General features: G+C 40.3%; 1 protein-coding gene and 1 long non-coding RNA gene across 3 annotated transcripts in view; one reads left to right on the top strand and one right to left on the bottom strand.

Annotated features, from left to right (window-relative positions):
• LOC114864677 (complexin-2-like) overlaps positions 1-4,211 on the top strand; it is a 32,040-nt gene extending 27,829 nt beyond the window's left edge. The window contains exon 3 of the mRNA XM_029165601.3: positions 661-4,211. Coding sequence (XP_029021434.1) covers positions 661-855 — 195 coding nt within the window. The 3' untranslated portion in view covers positions 856-4,211. The remainder of the gene's footprint in view (positions 1-660) is intronic.
• The window catches only part of LOC114864684 (uncharacterized), a 54,162-nt gene extending 37,970 nt beyond the window's left edge, over positions 1-16,192 (bottom strand). For both annotated transcript variants that reach the window (XR_003787385.3, XR_008696013.1), the window contains exon 1: positions 15,976-16,192. This is a non-coding gene — a long non-coding RNA (uncharacterized LOC114864684). The remainder of the gene's footprint in view (positions 1-15,975) is intronic.
• Positions 16,193-16,907: the final 715 nt, after the last annotated feature.

Raw genomic sequence — 16,907 nt, 5'->3', positions numbered from 1 at the left:
AGTTAAAATATTTGCGCCTTTGACTTTGGATATTGTTATTTCAGACCATGTCAGTCTCCTGCGACTGATCCTGACTGTGACAATACATTACTTACTGTATCAAAGTTTTCCATAATATCTTTCACATAACGAGATTCTTTTGAGCCAAGTTTCTGGAGCAACTCATTTACTCGTTCTTGTTCAACTGCAGTTTCAGGCTTCTTATTAAAGTAATACCAGCCTGTCGAGGTGTAGGCTTTATAAGCTAATTGTTAGCATTGTCCAGCTTACCCACTGAGTGCCTGGGCCTTTAATTGTTACATGAAATACAGAGGATGGTCAGATTATAGCCAGGAGAAGTTAAAGCTCTTAAAAACCTAAATTTCTGTTCAGCTCCACATCTACATATAATTTTTAACCATGCTTTACTTTGGGTGGGAGCAGCCAAAAGGGCTTTATGCAAATGGAAATCTGAATCGCTTTGGTCGAGTGCTAATCATCTTCCTCCAATTTACCTCCAATGCATCAAATGAATAAAGGAGTGAGGAGAGGATGACGCCACATTCAAACACTGCTGCTTGTACTTTTTATTAAAATAACAAATAAATCATGAAAGAGAGAGGAAATCTTCCATCTCAGGCTCAACATTTTTACAAAGCACTATGTGTCTTTCTGGTGTAGTATGGCATCAAGAAGAAGGAAGAGAAGGAAGCCGAGGCAGCGGCTGCTATGGAGCAGGCCTCCGAGGGCAGCCTCACTCGTCCCAAGAAGGCTGTTCCTACTGGCTGCGGCGATGAGGAGGAAGAGGAGAGCATCGTAGATACAGTCATGAAATTTATCCCGGCCCCGCTCATGGATATGTTCAATAAAAAGTAACAGCGTTGTGAGTTCAGTATAATTCTTACAACCTTCATCTAACCAATGCTGTACCACCCTGCAGTCACACTGTTCCTCACCCCCCCCCCCCCCCCCCCCCCCTTTGAGGCCAGCATCTAAGCAACCTGGAAAATGAGCAACATGCCACGATTCCACCCTTGAGTTTAGCCTTTGGATCTCTGATGGTGAGCCATACATGTTATACTGGAAGCAGAGGATCTTTGATCAAGTCTAAAACATATGGTACACCTGCACAGAGATTCTGAGCCTTTACTTCAAGGCAAACTGATGCCATGTTTTCAAAATGTCCAGAGCTTAGACAAAAACCAGAACATCCGTCAGCCATCCTTTTTGTTTGTAAATAGCCTGGTGTTATAAAAAGAGAACTATATGAGTGAAATATGACATATAATAAAGACGACGAAGAGTATAAGCCATATTTTTAACTTTTAGAAAATTATCCAAACCGATTGAATTTTATTGAGTTTTGTTCTTGCTAATATATGATACATTCGGTGTGTATGGATACTTTTAATTTGTATTGGTTCTTCATTGTGAGGATTCACACCATAAACTCTCCCTCATGTTCTCACTCACAAGAGGATGTAATTTTTCATTTGAAATTAGTTTTGTGTTTGTTTTTTAAGCATGCAGTAAAACGTTTGTGAAGTGAAGTACACACACCTTTATCTATTATAATGTGTGAAACACGCTGACATTTGAGGCAATAACTGGTTTTTCATTTTCATTTAATTGACACCCACGATAATGGACTTTATGCCTGAATTGTTCTTCCATGGAGAAAACTACAAATCTTCTCCATACATAAAGTCTCAAAACAGTTATTCTGAGTTCTACATGTTTATGGTTTCAACGCTCACGTTTATGTGTTGCTCTAATATAAAAGGACTAGAATTTCATCAGGCTTCTTAATTTTGATTCAAAGTTTTCATCAGTTTTTGTAAAAAAAAAAAAAGAGAAATTTCACAAAGACAACAATGTTGTGAACACACTATATGTGAACAGACAGTGACAATAGTGCAATATATTGTTTGAAATGAAGTTGTCTTCTGTCCATTGGTTTAACTGATGGGAGTAAAGTCCCAAATCAGCAATAACAGACGATCTTCATTATTGTGTGTTTAAATCTACTCCTTAATGTGTTAGTCAATGTTTAGGGCACAAGTGTGTCTCCATAGTAAAGTCAGATACATTTGGTAAAAAAAAGAAAAGGGGAAAAGTGGGACTATTTGTAAAGTACCATTAGGTCATGTATCACAGTATGAGTTGTGTTCCAATTAGAAACCAAACGGTCCCATTTGAAAGTCTGGAGTTTTGTCGTCCCACTCATGCATCCTGACACACCCATGTGGACATGTTGCTCTTTACACAATATTGCGACTGACATGTGATATTTAATTCTGCCATAAGTTCTATAGCTGCTAGAGATCCTGATGATGTTTAAGGGATTAAATGTACTTGTGTCCAATGTACAAGTACTTGGATGGCGATAACTCATAATGTTCATTCAATGATGACACATGCAGAAAACTGAGGGCCTCTGGCCTTCATGAAAATTACAGAACATGTTTACGGATGCTCTAGAGTCCAGTTTGTCTTTTAGGGAAATGTAATGGCACAAACAGATACAGAACTAGCCAACGTTCTCCTTACGCCTTGTTTTGTATCTTGTCCTTCATCCCTCAGTGTCTTGTTAAAACATTCCAGATATTTCTTACATTCCACCAGACGCGTTTCTGGTATCTCACATTCTTGGATATTTACAGTAGGCCTTAGTCAATGCCTTGTTAGCCTATGAGCTTCAATCTGATGGTAGTGCAGCCTAAACATAGATTTTAGAGTGAATATACAAAAACATTTATGTCCAAGTGATTTGAGAGTGTTCATTTAGCTGCCATGTACAGAAAATATTCCGTCATTAAGTTTAGCAGAAAACGTAAATGTGCTATTAGCAGTGAGAGTTTACTAGAAAATCTTTTGTGATCCTTGGCACAGTAGCAGTAGTTTTCTGAAGCAGCTTTTTGCCACATTGACGCTGTGTTTTTTGAACCAGCTAAACATAAACTCTAAACTTCTTCATTCCTGTGGAGTAGATAAGAAAACGTAGCTTACAGTAGGTTAGCACTTTGTGAGCTCTGTGATCACAATGCATATATTACACATACACACTCGCCGTGTGGTGAGATCATCTGTGAACCACATTTGTTGACCTTCCTGTGATTTTATTGTAATTGTAAACTAGCCTCTTCCCAAACTGTGTTAGCAGAAAGCGAGCATTCGAGTGATGTAACCAAGCGTCAGCGACACATTATTATATCAGAGCAGTTGTCCACTTAAACCAAAGACTAGTGCTGTCAGTAGTAGACATAGACAACAGGTTTAATTCATATTTAGTTACATATTGTAATTATTTTCAAATTCTCAGGTATTCTAGCTTTATGTTTCATCAGAAGTTTAAACCATGACTAGCCTTCTCTGCTAAAACAAATTAATTGTTTCTTTCTTAGTACGACTGTTTCTACGTTCATTTAAAAATGACCAATCTCTCGTTTGGCCCACAGATATTACAGAAAGCTCTGATTACTGCCCGTGTAGGACTTTTCCCAGCAGCAAACGTGTTAATGAGATTTCCGTGTGTGCAAGTCCTTCATTGTCTCCCGAGTGCTCTGATATCAGGTCCTCCACTAACCACATCATGAAAACCATTCATCATCATCTTGTAAATGCTAACTGATTGCGCGCCAAATGGCTTATAGACCACTGCCCAAACAAACTGCCCAAGTCATGCGTAATCAATATTCTGTCGTCCACTCGATGCTGTTACTTTGCTCTGAAGTCACTTGTGCCGCTCATCCAGCCATTAATATGATAAATACTGCCTGAAAAATATGCCACTTTAAAAAAAATACTCCTTGGATGTGACTTGAATGTAACTGTCTGATGTTTCTGTCTCTCTCTGTTATGTACGTGTTGAGAAGATGCTTACTCTGGTGCAGTAGTTTGGTTTGCTTTCTCGTCTGTAACTGGTCCTGTTTCTGTCCTCTGGTGGTTAGTATTTAAAAAACATGTTTATTTGGTGCATTTATTTGTACTGCCAAATCTTCTCTCCCCCTTTATCTCTCTACCTACCTATCTCCCTATTTGTTGACAAAACTTATGCATGCTTATGGTGTGCGATGTAGGCAAGATTGTTGATATAATCGTTTTGTGTCCTCTGTGTTTAAAAGCTCCACCTGTTAACTTCACTGCATGCCATTATAGACAGATATTTCAGTCTGTAACTTTTCTGCAAAAATGGAATCACTGCACACTGAGAATAAAGTGATTTCATATAATTTTCATCGTCTTGTGTTTCTGCGTTCAAACGGGTCTGCGGCAGGCAGACTACTGCTCCGTCTGTGTGTAAAGTAAGATAAAAAATGAAAAATAGATTTGGAAATAGATTTTGGAAGACAGCTTATGTGAAGCTGAGACGTGACCTGCAGTCATACCTCATTGCATGGCAGAGACCTTAAATGTATATCACATGTTACTGTTTCTGTCTTTCATCTCAAGATGGCTGTTGTGCATTTTCTTTACATTTCATTTTTTCTGAGAAGGAATTTTAGCATCTATTCAATAAAAGCGTAAAGGGCTGTGAACAGAATGCGCTGTGTCGTTCAAATCGGGAATGGAGGGTTTTTCTGGAGGAGACGTCTGACTTTTGCTCATGTCATGGGAACATCAAAGTGCAAAACGCAGGTTTATCACATCTGTTAGAAGTGTATCTGCAAACCTTTAAACTCAAACTACATCAGTGAGAGGATAACAAGCTAACACCAACCTCGGGTTGGGGAGGGCGACGGCGGGGTTGGGTGTCATCGCAGCATAAAAATGGCATTAGCTGAATTTAATGCTGACGTTTTGACATCACTTGCCAGTGCTGGCGTAAATGATCTTCCTGCTAAGGTTGTTGGCTTCACTTTTCAGGATACAGAACAAACTGTACAGTCACTCACAGTATTTGCTCTCCACTCACTGAACATCGGTGAAATTGATTTTGGAAGTTTGGCTGTTGTAAATTTTTAAATAAAAAGCCACTTGTGGTTTTAAAGAATAATAAATAATTGAACACCAGTTTCTCAAAAGCTTCCGTTGCTGCATAAATGCGCGTGTTCATTGTGTCAGGCATCTTGGTTGTAACCTGCCATGCTTCAGAAAGCAAACGTGGTTTTGGCAGAAGGAAAGAAAACTTCTTACTGTCGCAACAGGTCGAATTATCCTCTGCCAGTTCCTTATCACGTATAATGTATCCCCATTATTACTTTGATGCGGTTTGTTTATTATTATTGTGGAGTCTTTTATGCATGCAAGCAGATGCTGCTCATCATAGACCAAGGAGCAAGTGTATGTAAAATCACGTGAGGGTAAAGTCTTTGTTTGCACAATTAATTCTTGTTGAGCTTTTTTGATCTGAGGATTACGCTGTACACAAACACCACAAACGTTTTGTGCCGTATCACATTTTTATCAACATAGTCCATGGCCTCTAGTCTCACTGGCCAGCAAGAAGTCAAACCATTTAGCCAACAGTGTGTAGCCACATTCTAAATAATGATTTTTACCATGACTCCTAAATCGACTGCTTTACCTTCTCATCCACAGCTACAGCCGAGTGCCATAACGAAATATGTAAAAAAATGCCATGAGCTCAACACAACTTACAATTACAATGATTATTTTGATCAAGAAAAATCAATATGTTAACCTTTATTACACCTTTGTCAAACAGAGGCGCCATTAGGTATTATATGTCTTCTTCCTCTGACTGCTTTTGTGTCATTACTGTATATTCTCATACTGATTTCCAGAGTGCATTTCCATAATGGCCCTGAGCGTTGTCTGAACCTTAGAGTCTCTGAAGATTTCTGTAAGCACTACACCACTTCAAAATGTAGAGCCGATGCATGCGCCTTGACTCAGCCTACTATAAAAATCCCCCTGCAGAAAATCGAGGAGTCAATCAGTTCCATTAGTATTCATACATTGAGGTAACCTTTTCAGACTGAGCTGCTTGTTGCAAAGCAGCAATGGCTCCAAAGGCATCCTACAGACATGCTGCAGTCAATGTCAATTAACTGTTCTCCACTGGTCACCAGTCAGGGTTTACACAAGGGAACTGGAAGCTGTAAAAGGATAAGGTTGCTTTCCTTCAGAAATATCCATAGTTACACAGAGACTAGCCTGAAACCATACCATCAAAATACTGTGCTCAGTCTAGATGTCAAACATCTGTCTGGAGTCTCTGGACCAGAAATTGTGCTCAAGGAAAATAAAAACGGTCTCCAGCATGAGGAGTATCTTAAGGGTGTGCATTAGCAATGTTAAACACAAGAGGTTCTCAGCTGGAAATGGAAATGTACAGTGTGACCAACAGTGCATGACCAGCACTTGCTGAATTTCCATTTTGCACGTCTACTGCACAGAAAAGCAACTACCCTGACAAAGCGTTGTTTGTTTGCTCATCACATCCTCTCCACAGACACCATATGTTTCAAAAAGATATGCAGACAGATCCTCTTCTGTGCTGCATCGTATGATTATATGCAAATAGATGCTGGAGAGGTTAATGCAACTCTTCACATCTATCAGACTTCTATTTGGCTCTCACCATGGAAGGAAAGTCCCCATCTCCAGCATTCAGCTCCAAATTGAGGGAACCTTGATGGGTACTACTACATACCAGGAAACTTTGATTGACAAGTCCATTGACATGAGATCACAGAAGCCACGGCAGTTCAGACGAAGCCATAATAGGTCCATTTAATGAATAAAGTAGTCCGCCCCTATCAGCGACAGACGTGGGAGCTGCTTTTCCATCCACCTTGGTGACGAGAGGTGTGAGGTATAGTAAAGCTTTTAATTTTAGCACAAGACTCCAAGGGGCACTTCTCAATTTCACTGTGTTCAAAGGAGAGAACAAATAGGCTGAAAGGGATTTTTAAAAGTTTGGTTAAAAGAGTGCTCCTGACCTCAATTAGTGAACATGTCCCATGAGTCTGAAGACCTAGCTGGCATATAATGGTGTTAAGTCTTTGCCATGCAACCTCTAAACTGCCTGCGCAGAAGTCTGCATTATACATAACGTCCTGCTTTCATAAATAGAAGAAGCAGACTGGGAGTATGAATACTGCATGTTCCTCCTTAAGGATTTCAGGGGAGTAAACAGGATGTTTTGCTCTGTCTATAAATACTGCTGTGCTTTAATAACGCTTCCTTCTGGGAGCCTGGCACTCCCATACTGTTCTGCTGCGGCTGCTGCTGTCTGCAAACGAGACATCATCTTACATTTCATCAATCAGTGCTCTCATTGTGAAAACAGCTGTGCTGCACATTCAGCTAATGTGGCTCAGAAATGTTGTTTGTTTTAAGCAATTTATTTCAGAGCATCTGGCAAATGTAATAATGTTGGAACTGTGTCATCCTAATTGCATCACTGTGTTTTTATTGGTTTGTGTCTTTGTGTCTTAAGGTAAAATCAAAAAGAAGATTTTGCAGCAGCAGCTCTATTCTTTGGCCACTCAGTAGACGCTCAGGAATGGACCCTGTCATAAAAGAGACTTAAACCTAAGTAAACCCTAAACCCAATTCATTTAAGCCTTATTCCAAGTCAATGAGTACTGTAATCTGCTCTGAACTAGAGACACAGCTGAATTGCATTGCTTTGACTTTTGCTCTAAAGCATCTACAGTAGGATGTGTTGGGCTTCAAATTTGTTCCTAATCTCATTTGCAAATTGTGAAACAGAAAGAAATGTAAAAAAGCACTGATGAACTTATTGATTCCATTTAAGTGATTATAGATGAAACAACTGCCAATAATTCTACAGGTAAAGACGGGAAAAGGTATAGATATTTTAAAGAGAAGAGGTGACAAACAACCTAGTAGCAGACAACCAGGAGGCAGGAGGCCGCTGGTTCTCATGGAAACCAGAGACGGTGAGCATTGATTGGACAGAGAAATTATAGATTGGTTAAAGCAAAAGATGTGAGTGGAATAAGAAGAGTTGGGTCTATGAGGTTTATTAAAAACATCAGAAGAGACACTAAAGCAAACTAAATCTGACCATTTATCACCCAGTACTCTATGGGCTCCACACCGTATACCATGGCTGTTCCCTCGATTCATCCAAAACAAACCACAAACCACAGTCCTAAGTGCTTCACTCCTACTTTTACCACTGTTTCTCTCACCTTCATGTTTGTGCTGCTTCTCTAAATGATGGTTCATAAATGGGCCCATTTGCCACTTGGCAGGACAGGCTTGGTTTAGGTGCCTCTTCCCCAGCGTGCTGCTCTTATTACGCTGAAGCACAATGCACTAAATATTACAGCTCTTTTTACTGCGCTGAACCTGCAGCCAGACAGTGCTCCTTTGAATTAAGCTCTGCTGAGCTGCAAAATTGAACTGCCAGTCATCTACAGATATTTGATAAGAGAGGGTAATGCTCTGAGCCTGACATGTGAATTTTGACTCTGAAGCAGCAATAACAGAGTGCTGTAAAAAAATGACACTGTCTCTTGGCTACCAAGCTTGGAGGCATGGAGTATAGTGGAGTAAAGGCAAGAAGGGAAATGCAAGTGCGAGGTACAGTCTGTGCTGGGTTCAAAATCTTATTATCACACTCTTTAATGAAACATCTGGGGCTCCTCAGTCCAAGCTGCCTTGTCGCATCTTGTAGTCCGCCTACATTTGCTCTTGTTCAGCCTTGAGATGCGGCCGTTTGATCCATCCACAAAAAGGAATTATATATAGCAAGGCAGTCTAATTGTCTCAAATTTCATTTAGGACACAAATTTGTTCCACAGTCATGAAGTGGGAAGAAGGGGCCGTGCTGCCTCCAGCTAATTGGCAGCTTTGAAAATGAAATGTTGGTTTTTATCTAAACAACAGCAGTGGATTAAAGAACAGGTCATCCAATTTAAGATCCTTGAACGCATCATTATTTAAAACATCCATAAATATGCCTTAAATGATTCCCAATAACTTTAAACCAGAGATCTGTTTAAAATTATTAACCAAACTGAAAAACAATATTTCATTTGCATCTACTGAAGCAGCTTAGTGTTAATGATCCGTCCACGGCCAGGAGAAATAATATTTTTTTCCTAGAAGCTCAACATCCAGTAAAAACAAACATCACAACGTAAAGACATTTTTATGAACTGAATTTGAAGCTACCTAACTTTTTCTACTACTTAGTAGTATGAAGTATGAACACACGTTTCATTATAAACTGGGGCAATCTGTGAATAATTAGTCAACACTATGTTTTCAGTTGGAGATGAAAATGGCACAGCAGGCTTTCCTTTTTTGTTGATGCTTCTTTGGCACAGTCCTTATCTGTAACACCACATGGATGTTTAGATCGGGCAAGAATCAAGTGACAAAGGTTGAAACTGATTCATGAGGATTTTCTGGGAATTGAGGTGGATTTTCTGACCCAGAAATGAAAGCGAGATGAAATGAAGATAATGAGCGTTCGGTCTCCAACAGCCACTGTTCACAGAGTGACTGAAACTACAGTACCAGCACATCTTGAGTTTGTGCCTCATGACCCAGTGCAGCCCACAAAAAACTGCACATTTTCAATTATTAAAAGCAACACAGATACAGAAGCAACATGCTCTTTCATTAATCATGTATGATCATGTATGAGCAGAGGAGTGTTCATTATAAAAACCAGCAAGTCGGAAACTGCATGAGAAAATTACAGTTACTGCACCGGAGACAAATGCAATTTTCTCAGCAGAAAGTGTAACAACTGAGATTCTCACAGTTCAAATTGGACCTAAAAATAGAAACTGAGAGGTTGAGGCAGAAATTATGAAGTGAACGTGAGCAGAGCATGTGTGGGTTATGAGAAGCAAAAGTGATGCTCCATTTGCTAAAATTGTCAGCTTTAGGGAATGGGAACAGTACAGGAAGGTAAGTAACGGCTTTGGATTAAGGGAACAGTAACACTTTGCTACGTACACGCCAAAAAATAACACAACCTCAAAGGCAGAATTGCTAATTATCAGCAGGGACAAACCATAGCTAACTTCTGCATTCCCATGCCATATCCCCCAGTAAGCCGTCTGCCACAGCAGACGCATCTCACTAGATCTCTCAATTTCAGACACAGTTTGCACTGAGCTCACTTACTTTACCTGCTCCGTGGTGAAATTATACGAAAACCCTGCAGCCGAACACTACAAATGTACGGGGAGCAAGCCTACTCTGTTTGAGCACGTCTGAAACCAAGCTAACGAACATGACGGAAGCATTTCAGCAGCTGCCGTTTCATTTTAGTGAAACACAATAGTCTACTTTTGAAACACAGCAGAGTCCACACGAGGTACAAAACATCTGCATTGAAGGTTGTCTCGGGTTTAGTCTCACAATAGAGAGCAGTCTGAGGTGTCATCATGGATGTTATACTGGCCTGATCCTTCCTTTGCTGCTGTCTTAAGAAAAAGATGGTGTTGTGTAGAAAACATACTTTCATTTTTCCCTCTTACAGAAGCAGCGCTAGACAAAAGATGCCCTGTTGTTGTCTCCTTAGTGGCTGTTTTCATTGGATTTCTCTGAAAGTTCAGTTGAACCTCGAGGGGACCCATCTCTGTTTGTCCCCAGCACCCAGTTCAACCAGCCTCTTCACGAAACTAATTCAAACCACTGTTACTTGAGGGCTGCTGTTCATCACGTCTAGACTTGCTATTGATTGATTGTGCTGTTGCAGGGTCACAGGAGAGCTTTGCCAGGATCTGCATGCACATGTCCAGGATTTTACTAGAAATAATAATGATCCAAACAACGAAAAAATTAGAATTATTCAACCTCTTTTTGCTGTGGCTATTATGGAATTACATGGAAAGGCCGGTATGACAAATGAAAGATGTGCTGTGATGATTCTAAACTTGAGGGAGCAGCCAAAATAGTTTTTTATCTTGCTTTGTTTAGCATCAGGACATGGTAGCCTACTGCACAATTTCTATATGCGTAAACTAATGAGGAATAAAAGAAGTGTGGGAGTCCTGAGGCTCTGTTCCCTCTCGCAGAGACACTTCTCTTAGATATTTAATTAGCAGCTCATTTCAATCTCATTTGCTCAACACCAATATATATTCCCACTGACCTATTCTTAGACCTTATAAATATTCAGTTTATTCATAATTATCTTGATTATAATCAAGTGTTTAACAATTATGTGTAATTTAATGCTGCAGGGGTCGTGAAATCTATCCTTTATAATGTCCTTACAGTGTCAAACAGCATTTTCTCATAAATAAATAAATATTCATTGATTTGCCTTTTAGGTTAACTTATTTGTTTAGTTATGGTTCTGGGGCTTTTAGTTTTACCAAAACATGTTGCATATTCATAGATTTAATGTATTATTCTCAGTAAAAACTTTGACAAGTATTAACACACCATTTCTTGCTCAGGCTCATAACCATTGATTAACTAGCAAACTCCATCCTAACACTTTTCATTCCAGCTCTACCTGTTTAAACTGACTTTTTCTTACATTTGTCTACATTTTAACGTTGACATGCAAATGCTGACAGAAAAGGGGCTCTCAAGAGGATCTGCTGATAAAATCACAAAGTAGAGAAACGCCCGTCCCCTCCAGCTGATGTGAGGTTTGTTCAATTATTTTTGATATCTCATTACAAAAGCAACTATTTTCCTCTTTTCCATATGAACAAATTGTTGCTTTAAACCAGCTTTGGATTTAAATCCAGTGTGTCTGCTGATGGCCTGAAGCAAACAGCCAGCAGAGAGCTGACCTCTTTGGGGATCAGTGGAGTGAACAGATCTTGAAACATTGATGTGAGAGTGCACATGTACTTGTCCCCTGGTACTGCAGTTTCAAGGCCATCGTATACTAGTAGGATGAGGAGCCACCATGTTGAATAGTCCTGGATTACCTACCTGCAGTATTCTGTTTCATTCCCCATTACCTGACTTCCCTTCAGCTAACCGAAGCATATGGCTAGCTGCAGTCCTGTGGTGTATCGCAGTTAGCCTTGAACGCACAAATAACAGGATTCATAGTGAGAGATCCCCAGTGAAGACACTAAACCACTGAGAGTCTAGCTGTGACAAAACTGTAACGCCATACGGAGAAGATCTCATTAATTTTCTATCACGGACCCTTAAGATGTCTAATTCTCCTCCCTGATGACACGTGACAGATGCCAAGTATCTTTTTTTTATCTTGTCATCTTTTCTTATGTTGACTGAAGAATTATTTTCTTGCAAGACAAGGAGGAAACTGCCAAATTTATCTAAGTAGACAAAATGACTGCACTCTTTCAGGATCAGGCGACGCTGCTAGACGTCAGGCAGGGCTTCACTCTAAATGAGCCAGTCTTAGGAAGGACATCAGATGAAGCATCTGGAGTGTATTCAAGATGATGTACTCATTTCCAATCAGACTAGATCCAGTTGCTTTTACAGTAAGACTGACATTTTATTCTAACATTTAATAAAAACTTCATTGATCCCGCAAGAGACTGTTTAAAATCCAAGTGGCACCATGAGTCATAATGTCATCAGTCTAAATGGCATCTTTATATCAGCAAATAAAGCCAACATTGGATAAATCAATATGGTTGTTAGTTGCCATGGAAATCTTCCACACACCATCACCTGAAGAGTTCTTGATGAGCGTCACAGAGGCTAAATAATGTTATTAGGGTGGCTGCATAATTGCTTTAGTGGGCACTGTATGCTTTTAAGACAATAATGTGCATCTCTATATGACTTTCCTACTTGTTACACACAACAATGGCTGTACACAATAAATGCATATTCAGGAAAAAGATATTTGCCTTATTTGAAGGAAATTATAATTGCATGATATTTCTGTCCTACAATGAGACAGGCTGAGGGGAGCTTTGCATCTGGGAATGCTAGACTAGCATCCAGTCTGTGATCGAGTAGATGGGGATTTTTCTTTTACCATTCACTTCAGTTTGCCATCTGAACTGAGCCGGCTTGTGAGATCAAAGCACTAAGCAGACCTGGCATCAAAGCCACAACTGTAGAGCTGAAAGAAGGATGGTAAATATCTCATGCTAGAGAATCACCAGCAGCAAGCAGGAGGAGGTCTTTCACCAGGCCGCCAGACATGCTGGCCTACTTATTCTCAAGCTCCTGCTGGAAGGAGTCTCAGTGAATTATTTACTAGAACACTGGAGTGGCTGAAAAGACACGTGTGGGGATGTCCATAAGGAAAACCATCCCATACATTTAATTCCAGCAATAACATGATGAATGCCACATGACCATGTTATCCAACAGAGTACGCCAGTATCCAGTGTGTGGAGTATTGCAGAAGATGGATCCATAGACGTATGGAAACAGAAAATGATGGATTGTTGCAGTGCAGCATTGTGACTTTCTGGTTGAGCACCGCCCACGACCCCACTTTCATGAATTGGCCCCTACAGTACATCTGCCTCGTGTAGCCTGTGTTATCTTTTTGCAGTACAATATTTGCTTTAATCATTTGTAGTGTGATGACATTATGTGTGTGTGTCTAAGTGGACCTAAGACCCGAGAAGCAGCATTATTTTTTACAGAGAAAGTGAAAAGCTAATTCTTAAGGCAGAAAAAAGGCTATGTGGAAAAGCAGGAGGGGAAACTGTCAAAGGCTTCCAGTCATACTAAAGCAAGGATAACATATGTGATCTTGAGTGTGTTTTGGGTTCCCTGTCATTACCCGGCATTATTATAAATTTAAGTTTATTAAGTTTAAATCTAGTAGCCTTGATTGTTTTTTATCGACTGGCTTACTTAATGTACTGTATGAGCATTATGCAAAAAGCATCTACAAAGTTCCAACCTGATTTGGTAGTTGACAAAACTGTCTTATTGAAGCAAGCAAATATAAAAAGACCAGAAAACATCATTTGGAATTGTTTGAATCAAAATCATCTGATCAGTGCCTCGACTACAGTCACAATTGAAAACTAAGAGTTGAAAGATTGTCTAATGAGACAGATAAAAGCAAAACTGTGGAGTCGTAAAGCCTGACTCCCCCCACCCCTACCCCCCGATTCACCATGACATCCTGCCCATGACGAATGAAAGGCCGAACAATGAATTCAAAGACATTTTGGGGGACAGCGAAGATATTGCATTTTCAATTATTCATTGGAATCATAACAGGGTAATGAAGAGGGGGGATTAATGATAAGGACCACCTTAGCGTATCAATTTGTTCCCATGCATAATTTAATCGATTCCCTATGGAGTGCGCTCGCTCCAAAACACAGGCCAGGAGATGTGATTGAGAGGAAAATGGGAAATTAATGTACCAAGGCTCCTAAAATACATGTTGCCTCCCTGAGGCCTTCTTCCTTAATAAAAGTCACCCTCCGCCAACTTCTTAAGTTATTTAAACCATTTCACTGCAAGTCTAAACACATGTAGGTAAAGACGGTCACATTTATGCAACTGAACCATCTAAACAATTAAGAATAAGAATAAGAATAAGAAAACCTTTAATAGTCCCGCAGTGGGGAAATTACCTCTCACAACAGCAGTACAGATGAGCAAGAATACAGGTACAGAACAGTTTGTGTTGGCACAGTACAAAGCAGTACAGTACAGTTAGAGTGAGTATGAGGTCATTGCAGGGTTATTGCACAGTAATGGGTATAAGATTTGTACCGGTAACAATATACATGATTGTTCACAGATTTACACAAATATTGTGCAGAGCAGGTTGCTATATAAACCACTGATGCAGTGGGTGAGTGACTGTGGTGGGATGTGGTCAACAGTTCTGATTGTACAGTCTGACAGCAGCAGGTAGGAAGGATCTACGATATCTCTCCTTCACACAGCGAGGGTGGATCAGTCTGCTACTGAAGCTGCTCTCCAGAGCAGACAGTGAGTCCTCCAGTGGGTGAGAGACCTGGTCCATGATGGATGTCAGTTTAGCCAGGACCCTTCTCTCACCCACCTCCTGCACCGTGTCCAGAGTGCAGCCCAGGACAGAGCTGGACTTTCTGATGATCCTGTCCAGTCTCTTCCTGTCCCTCGCTGTGATGCTGCTGCCCCAGCAGACCACACCGTACAGGATGGCTGATGCCACCACAGAGTCATAGAAGGTCTTCAGGAGTGGCCCCTTCACTCCAAAAGACCGCAGTCTCCTCAGCAGGTAGAGTCTGTCTGACCCTTCCTGTACAGTGCATCCGTGTTATGAGTCCAGTCCAGTTTATTGTTCAGATGCACTCCCAGGTACTTGTAAGAGTCCACTCTCTCAATGTCTCTTCCCTGGATGTGCATCGGTGGGATGACAGCAGGCTGCTGTCTGCGGAAATCCACCACCATCTCCTTCGTTTTCCCTACATTGATCAGGAGGTGGTTCCGCTGGCACCAGTCCACAAAGTTCTGAGTGAGTCCTCTGTACTCTGCATCGTCATCATCGGTGATCAGTCCGACAATCGATTAAAGGGCAGCAGGGGACGTATTCACCTGGAGGCCCGCCTTGGAGTTGGAGTTCGAACCCAATTTGGATTCTGACACTCTTTTAAAGCATATTCACAAATCTTGCAATGCATTATGAATGTCTGCTTTCACATTTAAATAAAGACATCTCTAAACCACGGAAAAAAGTGATTAGGTTTTTGTTGAACTTTTAATTAATAAAACTAGGTATTGAATTGACACTTTTTAATATTGTATTTTCAAAATGCATTTTCACATTAAATGATCATAGCATATTGAATTGCCAAATTACAAATGCATTGCCAATTAAATTTTGAGTCTGATAAACTTCCAAATAAGTTAGACTATGAACTATATCCTACAAAATTGCTTGGTTCTGACGGTTCTCCCTTGTTTAGAACCCCCCTAAAAGACTAAATTGTAAGCAACAAACAAAATAAATGAATTTCGGTACTTACAAACGTCAGCGACACGAAGCAGCGACACTCACCATGCACTGCAACTGCAGTTAGCATCACTTTTCGCTAGTCCGCTAATAGCGGTTAGCATCTCATTTTAACACTGACCTTCCGAGTATAATTAAAAAGTTGAGCACAACGAGATATTTACCTTCTGGAAGTTACATCAGGTCCATTTTAAGCTTTGCATTCACCAACGAAACCAATGTAATTAATCACGAACGTTTCTAACTTCCCCAGTACTCATTGATTGCTCTTCCCTTGCAAGGGTTGCTAGGTTACCATGGTTACAGTGATGTCCCGCCCCTTCACCTTTCTAATTGGGCAAATAGGTAGAATACGTCCAATAGAAATACACACAGTTCAAAAATACGTTAAACATTTTTTTAAGTTGAATTAGGTTCTTACATTAACTACTTAATTGTTTTCACGTATAAATTCCATTTTAGACAGGGCTGCAGCAGGCGTAGGTCTGGTTTATGCATATTAAATATCTGGTGTGAATATGTTCCCTGAAAACATGCTATTGACGCATTAGTTTACATATGTGTAACTTGGTGTTTCTGTCATTGGCAACTTAAACCTAACAGAGAGCTGTTACCCGGCAAAGATGCAAAACTAGCTGTAGAAACGCATTTTTACATTTGTGCTACATATGATGGGCAATAATAATTTATCTCAATTTAGAAGCAGCTTAAATTTCAGCTTTAGGCTTTAGCCATTAGAGCAACCTACTGTACTTTAACATTTGCTCTGGTATTTCTGTGCTCATCCCTCGTTCTTCTGACGCCTCACTGCAAAAAAACAACCTGAGGAGCGATTTTGAACCTTTAGTGCCTTAAACTCAGCACCACTTGAACGACACTAATATCCTCCATGGGCATTAATTAGTACAACAGAAGAACCTCGCATCACTGAACTTCATCTGATTCATTTCATAAGTGTGATAGAGAGGTTGCTCTGGCATCAAGGACCCGCAAAGAGAGAAAGAGTTGTCATGCAAACAAATGGGGCGTCCAGTGTTGCTTCTGATGGGCAGGATCACCACTCAGACAGGGGGCACCTGAAGGACAGTGGTGCATC

Source organism: Betta splendens, chromosome 10, assembly GCF_900634795.4.
Source record: "Betta splendens chromosome 10, fBetSpl5.4, whole genome shotgun sequence".
Taxonomy (NCBI): domain Eukaryota; kingdom Metazoa; phylum Chordata; class Actinopteri; order Anabantiformes; family Osphronemidae; genus Betta; species Betta splendens.
The sequence above is the reverse complement of the archived record's forward strand: the minus strand, read 5'-3'. Positions and strand labels throughout refer to the sequence as shown.